General features: G+C 37.7%; 1 protein-coding gene across 5 annotated transcripts in view; it reads left to right on the top strand.

Moving 5' to 3' along the window:
- LOC109053354 (MOB kinase activator 2-like) overlaps positions 1-12,512 on the top strand; it is a 44,981-nt gene that overhangs the window by 11,089 nt on the left and 21,380 nt on the right. Inside the window, exon 1 of one of the 5 annotated variants that reach the window (XM_042752643.1) lies at positions 3,624-3,658. The exons of 1 other annotated variant lie outside the window; for it this stretch is intronic. In XM_042752643.1, coding sequence (XP_042608577.1) covers positions 3,639-3,658 — 20 coding nt within the window. In that variant the 5' untranslated portion in view covers positions 3,624-3,638. Of the gene's footprint in view, positions 1-3,623; positions 3,659-3,716; positions 4,141-6,346; positions 6,366-6,981; positions 7,401-12,512 lie in introns of those variants that run through there. 3 more of the 5 variants (XM_042752640.1, XM_042752645.1, XM_042752642.1) reach the window with 3 other exon arrangements.

The raw sequence follows: 12,512 nt of genomic DNA, 5'->3' as shown, positions 1-12,512 counted from the left end.
ATAAATAAAAAAATAAAAATGTAAATAAAGGAAAAATCTTTGCATGAATTGCATCTTTAAAAGTTTATTTGTCATGTTTATACATAAACAACTATAATAAATAAAGAATTATTTCAGATGTGTTGAAAGAACTAGTTTTTCTCATTAAGCCCTTAGCAGTCTTGCCAAGTTTGCAATTTTCCCACAAAATTCTAATAATTTTACAATTTTGCCATGGGTTGTTTTTTTTAGTCTGCGGGTTAAAGCGATTTTTGATGGAGGGAAGTCCCAATGGAGAGGAAAACCAAGGAGAAAAAACACACACATTTTGGCTAGTTTGGATTTGCAATTGGGCTGATTTTGTTTCAAAGACCTGGCAACCCTGGCCCTCAGTTGTTCTCGAACATGACATTTGCCTCATACCCTAGTGATGGATGGTGCATGTTGGAGACATGCACTTGAGTTTTGTAAGAGTTTGGCAGACAAAATTTCCCAAATCTGTCTCTGAAATTATACTGAGCATTAGTTCTGCCGAAAACAGTGGGCTCTTGCCCTGTTCCCCAGATACAGAGTAAACAGCCTTGTATTTCATAAAGTCATTTGAAATGTGATAAGAATAACCAGCTTTAAAACTCATCATATTTCCATTAAAGCACAAGAAAACAGCTTCCAAAGATTTAGCCATAACCAGATGTCTGAAACTAGTAAGTGTGTGTGTGTCTGTGTTGCACAGTAAATAGCAGTCTGTCCCAGGATTGCACGGTTGCTTTGTCCTGGTGCACTGATGGTTCTCGCTGAGGATTGCATAACTCTATGAAGACTGCAGCCGCAGGGATCGATCACTCAGGACACTGGCAGCTAGCTGTAATTATAATGATGGTCCTGCCAGCCGGCCAAGCTCTCCGCAAGAGACTCACCTACAGAGAGAGAAACAAACACATTCATCATATTCTGTGTGATCGTCGCAAGACACACACTGTATGATCTGGCTCCCTTTCAATTCATGAGTGTGCATTTGAATAGAGTTTCAGGATGCTGAATAGGAATTTGAACTGGAAGAACAGGAAGAGGATTTCATTAAATGTAATTTCATTGAAATTAAAAACAGCAACACATGCAAGAAAACATAATTGCACCCGTGATTTATTGTTTTATTTAAGGTAATAAATAAAGTGTTGTATTTAAGCACTTTTGTGTGTATATATTTAATACAAATCTGTATCAAATTTCTGTATGCATGATAAAATAAATATTATATTATAAATATTATATAATATAGTATGTGGCTAATTAACACTGAAAGATTAAATGTATTATTTCTTAGAAATAAATTCAATTTTAATTCAGTTCAAATTCATGTTTAGTGTTGAAACCAGAAATGAAAAAGTAATAAAATATATATATATAAAAATATAAGCCATTAAAGGAATAGTTCACCAGAAAACAAAATGAAAATTTGCTGAAACTTTACTCACCCTCAGGGAATTCAAGATGTGGATGATGCGTAATGAAATGTATCATTACATCACTTGCCCACCAGTGGATCCGCTGCAGTGAATGGGTGCCGTCAGAATGAGAGTCCAAACAGCTGATAAAAATATCACATCTTTTGAATGAAAAAGCTGCTTGTTTGTAAGAAACAAATCCATTGCTTGCAGGCAAAATATGAGTCTTAATTCTATTCTATTCTAATTCTATTCTTAATATTGCTGTTTTGAGTGAAAAAGTCATCTCATCTGAATCAGGAGAGAAATATGCACAGATCAAGCACTTTTTACAAGCAAAAACAGTCCAAAACATATAGGTGGGTGGATTTGGATGTGAGAGGACAACACTTTTTCACTAATGAAAGAGTAATAATGGATTATGGACTCATATTTTGACCAGAAGCGATGGTTTAAAGTTAAAACGCCATAGTGATGGATTTGTTTCTTACAAACACAGCTTTTCGTTTCACAAGACATTAACTGATGAACTGCAGTGGTGTGGATTATTGTGATGTTTTTATCAGCTGTTTGGACTCTCATTCTGATGGCACCCATTCACTGCAGAGGATCCACTGGTGAACAAGTGATGCAATGCTACATTTGTCCAAATCTGTTCTCGTGAAGAAACAAACTCCTCTACATTTTTGGCTGAACTATTCCTTTGAATTTGCACAAAATGCTGCATTAATAGTAATTTTATTTTAATGTCAACATTTAATGTTTTTTTAAATCTTTATATTTTTCTGAATACACTAACGTACAATTCTTTTGGTTGCTTTCAGAGCTGTACTGCTCTCACTCTTGGTCTGGATCTATTTTTAGTCTGGCACTTTAAGTTAAGTGGAACCAGTCAGTGCTGCTGTATTGGGTGGGGTCTTGTGGTTGAGACCAACCTAAAGTATATCATCAGGGGCGTAGCCAGTCAACAGTTTTTGAACAGTAAGATTTTTAATGTTTTATAAAGAAGTCTCTTCTGCTCACCAAGCCTGCATTTACTTGATCCAAAGTACAGCAAAAGCAGTTATGTTGTGAAATATTTTTACTATTTAAAATAACTGCTTTCTATTTGAATATATTTTAAAATGTAATTGATTGCTGTGATCAAGTTGAATTTTCAGCCTCATTATTCCAGTCTTCAGTGTCACATGATCCTTCAGAAATCATTCTAATAAACTGATTTGATTTTTTAATTATTATTATCAATATTTAAAACAGTTGAGAATTGTATGTGAAATAAAAAGCTTTTGCAACATTACACTATACCATTCAAAAGCTTAGTGTCAGTATAATTTGTATTTTTTGGAAAATAAATTATATAAATTAATACTTTTATTTAGCAAGGATGCTTTTAATTGATCAAAAGCGGTGATAAAGACATTTATAATGTTAAAAAAGATTTCTATTTCAGATAAATGCTGTTCTTCTGAACTTTCTATTCATCAAAGAAACCTGAAAAAAAAAATTCTACTCAGCTGTTTTCAACATCATCATCATAATAATGTTTTTTGAGCAGCAAATCAGAATTTCAGAATGATTTCTGTAGGATTGAGTGACTGGAGTAATGATGCTGAAAAGTTAGCTTTGAAATCACAATAAATTACATTTTAAAATATATTCAAATAGAAAACAGTTATTTTAAACAGCCTAGAAAAATATTTCAAAATCTTACTGTTTTGCTTTACTTTGGATCAAATAAGTGCAGGCTTGGTGAGCAGAAGATACTTCTTTAAAAAACATTACCAGTCAAAAGTTTTTGAACAGTAAGATTGTTAGTGTATAGGCAACTTTAATTTTTCTCTAATTTCTACTGCTTTTAATCTATAACTGCTGGACAATAACCAGTAATAATGATTTGTTTATATACTACATTATATACTACAAACACTTTATCACCTAATAAGGCAGAATAGTTTCTATACTGTATTAAATGCTATTAGTACCGCACTGTTCATATACTTTATTTATTACCTGCTGGAGATGACTTGAAAAACACAAATAAACCATATTTTGTCGCAATCGTAGGTATAATTTCTTCACGTTTCCAAACGTTCCCTGTACGCCCCTGTATATCATTATGGCTATTTTTAGCTCTTCCTGATAAGTGTGTTTGGAAACAGCTGAACTTATCCTATAGGAGGATCCTTTGAGCTTTCACTGTTTGGAGGAAGATAAATGATTGGAAGTTGGTGGTGGTATGACTATGACCCCAACATTTTTCTTTCTCACATTACACACACAAATTCGTGAACGCACACGAATGTTGAAACGCGGCTTATTTTGTTCTTTCTTTTAAATCTCGTCTGTCTGGTAAGACGTTTGCTCTTTGTTTGCCAGTTTCCTCGCGCGGTCAAACATCCTCCATACAGCGGTTTCGCCAAAAGCAGCGCACCTGAGACAAAACCTAAGTTGTTTTGACATAAATAACTTAACAGGCACACAACGGAGTGTTGTTAATCTGCTTCTCATCCCCCTGTCTGATTTTAAGCCAGTCCTACTGAGACAAACGGACATTAGAGGCGGTCTCGTTCTCAGGACTCCCTTCTCTTTGTGTTTCAGCAGCTTACTGTAACATACTCCGTCAGCAGCCGGATATTTTTACAGTTCTGGATTTAATCGTCAAACTTTTCTCATCCAAAATGAGGTTTAAACGGAACGGTTCGTACACCTTAAATAGGTAAGCACTTTAAATGCCGAGCTGGCACAATCATGCGTTCATTGAGTCGAATGACTTGTATTCAAGTTTTTCACGCCAAATGTTGAGTTTGATTCTTTTGTTGGTTTTTAAACGCATGGTAACCGTTCGCGTTCGATTTTCATTGTTACGTTCCATTCCGTTAGAACCACACGTGTTACATTACGCGCTTCCGTGAGGTCACGCAGGGCGTTTGAATAGTCCGCGTTTCCGCTGCAGGACACTCTTTTAAAAGCGTTTAAATTGGCTATGACCCAACAAACCCTAGTCATTTAGCCATGCTCAGTGTGTAACGCACACCAACAGCCACATGTGGATTAATTTTGCAGCGTTTATTTAGTTTACGAACTTATTCCGTGGTTTAAAACGTCCACGTTTTCTTTTAACGAACCATGAAACCCAGGCAGCGTTGGACTTGATTTCGTAGAATAAACCAGTAAACCTGTAAATCATGTTTTTGGAGGGAGGGGTGTTACTTTTCTTCCATTTCCATTGAGGGAACCGAGACGAACGCATAGCATCATCCGTTCCTACTGCCTCCCCGCAACTGTTATTCATTGGATTCAATGAGTCCAGCATTTAGGCTTTGAGTGACCAGTCCATTCATAGTCAGATCATTAGGACACAAGACACATGCACTTTCTCAGCCCTTTGTTATTGACCATGCTTTCCTGCTCGCATGCAGCCTTATTGGCTTTAAATTGATTGCTTTATTCAGAAATGCTCAGCACTTTCAGATCAATGCTGGATTATTTCTTTCCCTTTGAATTTTTCCCTGGTGTTCCCATAAAACGTTACTTCTTCCTAGGTCTTGAAGAGAGCAGCTGTCCTCTCTGCAGCTTTCTCATCACAAAGGGAAGGTTCTTATCACACGGGCTTCTGCTCCGTAATCAGTCTGTGCTGCTATAGGGATAACGTCATCGAGTCTGGGAGAAGATCACTGTGGTTGCTGCTTTGTTAATGCAGAGAGGGCTAAGATTTAAAACTGATGCTTGTGGTCTAGCTCCTCTCAGTGGTTTTAGATTGACACAATGGGTGACGTAATCTGTTTCTGTGGTTAGGTAATTGATCATCTTTGTGCATATTTACATGTATACAAAAACAAAGGAGAGGCAGCCTTTTACTGAGGGGAGTTTTTATGTCTATAAAAAAATAAACATATTAGTGCTGTCAAACGATTAATCGTGATTAATCACATCCAAAATAAGTTTTTGTTTAGATAATATTTGTGTGTACTGTGTACATTTAATATGTACATATAAATACACACATATAGTATATATTTAGAAAATATTTCTAAACGAATCATTAGTTCTCCTGAGAAATAACCCTGTCTTTGTGACAAGTCTAGTCTCTGTAAATGGAAAATCAAAGCAAGACTGTAAATGCTAGCCAATCAGGATGTGGCTCTCTGCCAACCTCAACCAATGCTTTGAGTCTGGGACTAATTGTTAGTCTAAAGAAGGAGAGACAGGGAACTGTTTGGGATAAAGCTTTGTGTAAAACATTATTATATGCTAGAGGAGCAGAAACTACTTTCTTTGATTTGTTTTATATTAATATGGTCAATATCACTGTAGGGTGCCTTTTGGTGTCCTGTACGTTAATAACTGATTTGCCATGATAACATAAAAATGACTATGAAAGGGTGTGTTACATTAGGCTAAGTTTTTATATTCATAACAAAAGCATTACTTGGCTCTTTAGATACAATTTCTAGTTTTTTTTTTTTTTTTGTGTGTGTGTGTAAGAGGATGCTTTTTTGCCATGTCCCATGCACTGCTCATTAAATTTGAATGATATTAGAATATTGTCAAATCATATATATATATCCTATTAATATTTTGTCAAATAAGAGGTTACTCAATATAAATATATTGATCATTTGTTAATAAAAACTGTATTTTTATTTAATATAAAAGAAGAGTTTGTCCATGTCCCTTTAATGGTTGTCCACCCTGTCATATTGGGAAATCCGCCCCTTTAAGAAAAGTCCATCCCCTTTAGTGACATCAGGACAACAGATTTTTTTTCTGTCTTTTCAGTGGTGGGAATTTCAAGGCTGATGTGAAATTTGTTGGTGACTTTTCAGTTGACAAATTTTCTTCATGTGAGTTTGCTTACTTGCTTTGCCAAAGCTCAACATGTCTACCCTGTCGGCATAAAATATGCCAGAAGTGATTTGACTACTGTATTTTACAAAATATGTAAGTTTAAATATATTAAATTCTCTTTAACAACCAGACTAAATATTTAGCACAGTTTGTTGTAAGCTAATATGCTAACTGAAACTCAAGATGTCCACCCTGTCTTTCTATAGTACTTGAGTGCTTACTATTTATGATATGACAAAGCAAATAGGAAATCAAAAACAAAATTTGAGTATTGTGAGGGTTGAAAGGCACTCTGTGGTGATATTGACGCAATAAGTGATTACATCATTCTCCTATTGTTTCCCTGTAACTCCTTATGCCAGAAAATTATCTATTTATTTTTTTAATAGCTTTTTCTCTAGAGTTGTATTTTTCCCCTCAAATTGGCCCGTTATCTCCAGGTACTGACCCATGGTGAGTGTGTTTTTATTGACATTTTTCTTTAAGAGCGTAGAAAGCATTCATGGGAAGAAAATTTCCCTAAAGGCACCATTTGCAGGGACTGTTTGGGCCCTTAAAAATTTCCTGGCTCAGAATATTCCTGCAGTGGGCCGTCATCGGTTTGCAGCAAGTCTATTTGCCAACCCAGCGTTCCCGCCTCAAAGTCAGAGCCAACGGGAGAGTGAGACAGGGAGGAAAGGAAGAGAGAGATGGTGTAATAAGAGAGAGAGAGCGCCAGAGAGAGAGGGAGGATGGGAGGGGGAAACTGAGGGTATCAGCAGAGAGGAACACACAAATGCTGAGTGACTGTATGCGTTGTGCTTGCCTGCTGTGGACGCTTGTGTTTGTTTGCTGACTGAACTGTTGTTCTGTCTGCACCACGCCAAGGGAAATTGCCACCTAACAAAGCCCCGACTGTGTGCTGTCCAGAAACTGGAAACAGGAGAGGGAGTCAGAAAGTGTGAGGAGAAACAGTTTGGGGCTCCACTGCAGGTCTGCGAAGATGCAATGCCAAGAGTTCACGCTCTAACGGATGTCGCTTACCTGTAGTACATCTTAAAGCCAGCACAACAGAGGACGGAACAGTCTGATTGCTGACTTCACAAGCTGCATGGGGGTTCTAGTGTGTTGTGACTGCTTCTTTTACAGGTACCAGTTTTGGGATGTTTTATCCTCTTCCGCATATTTGTTCGCAGAAGTGCCTTGGAGTTAAGGATGTTCTTCAGGCTTTGCAAGGTTATGATGGGCAATCAATCTTAAGATGACACCTAGAACTTTCGGCGAGAGAAAGAGCCATTATCTGAAGTTCAAATCAGTGCAGCTCATGATTTTTTTTGTAGTGTGTGGGGTTGCAGTCCAATGTTGGTCGGGACACTGTGTTCCCAGCTTGCTATTTCCCTACTGCTAAGGGCAGACTTTACCCTCTCCAGTGTTAGTTACCTTGAATTGGAAAGTTAAGCAAGTGGGCTGTTCAAAAGTTACTGAATGCTAACAGACCAATGCATGCTCTTCACGTGGATGGCTCGAGAGATGCTGTTTCCTTTTTTCCTTTACATATGGTTGTAGTTTTATTTTACTGCGGTGCTGCTATATATAACAAATCGCTAAAGTTCCAGGGTTTTTAAAGGTTGCTCACCAATGTGAAAAACTCCCAGATGTATTTGATTAAAAAGTTGAGTTTGTTTTTTTTGCTGATCTATCTGTCCTTTGTTCTGTCCTCTTCATCGCTTCTGTCTCCTTTTAGACTGTTGTGTTGATTCACAGTCAGTGTTTACGTTTGGCAAGCTAGAAAACCATCAAGCTCTGCTTGATCTGGCCGTGTATTTTGTCTTCTGTGGCTGAGATGTTATTGGCTGGCTGGTGTGGAAGAAGTTCACGTCTTTGTAGTGCAGTACTTTATAACGCCGTTGTCAGGTGGTGTTGTTTAGTCTTTCATGTTTACATTGCCAATTGTAAGTGTCCTCAGGGATGTTGGTTTTAGACACACCTGCTTTCTGCAAAAAAAAAAAAAAAAAAACACTGTTTTGCCTCTGTAGTGTCTGATGTTTAGGTAGCAGCTTGTACATAACCAAAGCTATACTCAAGTTGCAATAACCGTACTGATAAGTTGGCTGTGTGTTGACGGAAATTGTTGTGTCTGACCCTGCCAGAACTTTGATGAATGGAAAATGCATCCTTGCAAAGTTCAAGCTGTATCAAATATAGTGTTGCTAAATTTGTTTAGGTGAAGTCCAACTCCCAAAATCCATAATCACATCCTGTTTGGGATCGTGTAAACAGTTTTGAGTTACTGTAGTTTTCCATTTAGCTCTTCCTCAAAGGTGGCGTAGGATTTTGCATGGAAGTGATTTGTTATGGGAGTGTAAGTAGTTTAAAAATATTCCACCACTGTCTGGTTTTGGAGTATGCCATTATCTGCTGAACCATCTAACTGGGGCGTCTATTTAATCTGATGTGCTTTAATTGGTCTGTGTCAGCCAGCGGTTCCTTACTGTCTGCATTCTTCTCTAGCTTTGGGCCAATCTCCTGGGACGATCATGTCTTGGGGTAAAAAGGCCAGACTTTCAAAATCTTAGGTCTGAGTTCATGATCTTTGAGGTTTCCCTAAGAATAAAATTAGCATTGTGAGGAATAATTCATGTGCTATAAAATAACGGCTTAATTTGGAAGTTGGAAATTTAGATTGTTCAAATTATAAATAATGTATTGGTCATCATATTCCTGTTGTCTAGTAAGTTTAAGTAGTATTTTTGATTTTTGAACGCTGATAAGCTTATGTGTACCAAGTTCTTGAAAGCTATCTTGTACCAAGTTCTTGTACCAAGTTTCTAGAAAACCTCTACTAAACCAATTTTAATTTGTGATCTCACTTAAAAACACAATTCTAGATGGCATATTTAGTCTAAATGCTATTAAAATGATTAAACTGTAAAGAGTTGTACTTTCAGCCATAAAAATAAGGACTTAGTAGGTAGGAGATACAAGATTGCACTTGAACGCTTCAGTATGTCTTACATTCGAAGGTACATTTGCACATCCACCAGTTATCTATTCTGTAGTTTGTTGTCATTGTTGAGTACTGTTGTCATATTATCTGTAGCCCCTTCAGACCTCCAGTTCCTCCGTCTTGCCCCCTTCTGTCTGTCGTGTGAAAATGACGTAAGTGCCTCCTCCCACTGTGATAGATCGGCTTGCAGTGATGCCTCTCTCGCTCTGCCTCAGCATCCCGAGCTGCAGCACGAGCACCTGATAATGCTTACTCAGCGTCATCGCCCAAGGTCACTTTATTCATTTCTACCTCAGCTGGAGACTCTGCACACATCCAGCCGTTTGTCACTTAATCACATCAGCGAAGGATAAATTAATGTTTAAGCGGTGTAGGGCATAATCTGTTTTGACAGTACTCTGCAAACTACATGTCCACCCCTCCCAGTACCAGTTTAATTACCTTAGAGATGTTGTTCATTCTTGACAGATGTGCCCCTTTCATTTCTTTTGTAATTATCTTTGATTAATTGTGTTGAAATGGAGGGAGGTTACCACAAGACCATCACCACACAAGTCCTTGCCACTCCCTTAGCTTGATAATGTTCACATCTCATAACGGGAGTGATGGGTTTTTTGCAGTGTTAAGCCTTTCTATATATAGCAGAAAGGAACTTCTTGATGGAGGAGAATTACAAGGAGGAACGCAGTATTGCTCATCACAGCAGGTTCCTATTACGTAACATCCAGAGGTCACAGCTGTGACGTCATCTTGTTGGAAATGGCTCATTCAGGTACAGTTGCATTCCGACAGACACATTCAGTTGCATTTGCGCATTAAGGTCACATCATGCGTAAGTTTTAAAGGTTAGTTCTCAACATTTAACCCCATTTTCACGTTGTGTGGGAGTAACATATTTGGAGGTGTAAACTGGAGTACTGAAACTCTTTGAAGAGAAGTTAGCATTGAATAGATAGATGGTCCTTTCATTCAGGATTGTTTGGTCAAGTTAAGGCCCCGGTATACTTCAAACGAAGTTTGTTTTCGTTCTTCGTTTGGGGGCAAAAAGTAGTTTGAAAAGGCTGAGCGACGGTATACTGTTTCCGAACATTCCGACACCCCGCGCTGTTGGAGGTGGGGTGTAGATTAATGTAAACATAACTTGTCTTGGGAATTTCCCTTAAAAAAAAAAAGGTTGAATTGATGAGTTTATTGTATGTAGTTTTGGTGTGGGATGGGATGGTATGGTTATTATATTGTAGAGAATAATATTTGGTGTAGATTAATAGTAATGTATCACGTTTGCAATACAAAAGAACCATAATCAGTCCTTTATGGGAAGTGTGAATGTCTCATAGTTTGTAAAACTTTAGCATGATGTGGAAAAAAATATTGAGTCAGTTTGTTACTTTATTTTATTAGTGTTCATTTTTTTTATTAAACTGGATAAATTGTTACACCTTTTTATATTTTATATGGTGTCATGATTTACTTTTGATAAAAACAAAGGTTTATTATTGTATGTTCGTTTGGCATTTCATTTATAGTATACCCTTTAAATTCGCTTATTGAAAGAAAAACAGCAGCAGCAGCAGTTTGGTGTAACATTTATTTGAAACACATGTATTTGGTACTTGCTACCTTATATCTTTATTTTTTCCTTTCATTCTTTTCATGGCTTTGGAAAACTTGTCTCAGATGTTTCTCTACGTCACTTTTTACATAACTCTGGGTCATCGACACCAAGCTTCGTTGCAATTTCTTTCTAGGAATTAAATGCTTTCTCTGAATCTTTAAAGTCTCTCCGCGAGCAATCATACTGGTGGGGATATATTTGTGCCAGCTCAGCTATTCGACACTCCAGTGTATTCATGTTGCTAGTGACTAGGCCGGAGATACTGTTCTCTCTTGCCTGACCTCCGTTGAATGAGAAACCACCCAGAAAAAAAAATTGCACGTCAAAAAAGGTGGGGTTTCAGAACACACCCGCAAATTGCGTAACCGCCACGGACCAATGGAAGCTCAAAGGTGTTTAGGAGCCAAACAAACTCCCCCAGAAAGTTTGCCTTTGTCAGCTGTTTTGAACTGCCAAAACGAACTCAAAATGAACATCGTTCATATCAGTTCGTTCTTCGATTTCGTTTGAAGTATATCGGGGCCTTTAGCCTATTGTATTCCTCTTTTGAATTATTTCTTTTTCGAAAGGCGTTTAATTTCTTTTAATGTAGGAAGTTTTACTGGAAGTGGTTTAGTATGGAAGCAGATTGGTCTCAAATATAATTCACGCAAAAAACACGATTCACACATGCGTAGACAATTTCACATGCATGAAACCTAATTCACGTACACACAAAAAAAATTCATGTGCGTGAAAAAAAAAAAATATATTCACAAAAAGCAATTCACATGCGCAAAATACAATTATATATTCATAAAATACATTTCACAAATGCAAAACACAATTCGTAGATATACAACTGTGCACAAAACCTTTGAATGTTTAAAATGTACGAGTGTCTGAATGTACAAATCGTCATTTATTACGAATCCACTCGGATTTGTGTGTGTGTTTTTGAGACTTTCCTGGCAGAGCTCTCTTCCCACGTGGGTCTGTCGTACTCTTTAGCCAATCAGATGCGAGCTTACCATTCAACCAATCATATCATAAGCCACTGAGACTGCATTCAAGGAGCACGATTCTGCGCACCTTTTGCGCAATATGGATTAATTAGAACGGAAATTAACCCTTTACATCAGTAATCCCATAGACAGTAAAAGAAATGGACACAGCGACCCAATTGGAAGTCAATTGAGACAAGTGAAGCCCATTTTTAGCGATTTTTAGAACTTCCGTTTCTGACGCGCAGAATCAAACTAAGCTTGATGACGTCAGCAACCTGTCTGACAGATGTAAATCTTCTAGTAGCTGTGCGTGCAAACTGCCATCGTTAATCTTGCAGAGACGGCGAGCTTGAGCGGGGAGTTCTCTGGCGTGAGTGAGCAGGTGTAAGTATTCTGATTAATTATTTTGTATAGTATTTTTAAAATGTAACGCCAGGGCATCTATGGGCTTCTCTCTTGACGTCTCCCCGATTGCCTGTGAGCTTCTGAATGCACTCTCAGTGGCTTATGATATGATTGGTTGAATGGTAAGCTCGCATCTGATTGGCTAAAGAGTACGACAGACCCACGTGGGAAGAGAGCTCTGCCAGGAAAGTCTCAAAAAACACACACACACAAATCCGAGTGGATTCGTAGTAAATGACGATTTGTAC

The sequence above is a fragment of the Cyprinus carpio genome, chromosome B25 (assembly GCF_018340385.1).
Source record: "Cyprinus carpio isolate SPL01 chromosome B25, ASM1834038v1, whole genome shotgun sequence".
Lineage (NCBI taxonomy): Eukaryota > Metazoa > Chordata > Actinopteri > Cypriniformes > Cyprinidae > Cyprinus > Cyprinus carpio.
The sequence above is the reverse complement of the archived record's forward strand: the minus strand, read 5'-3'. Positions and strand labels throughout refer to the sequence as shown.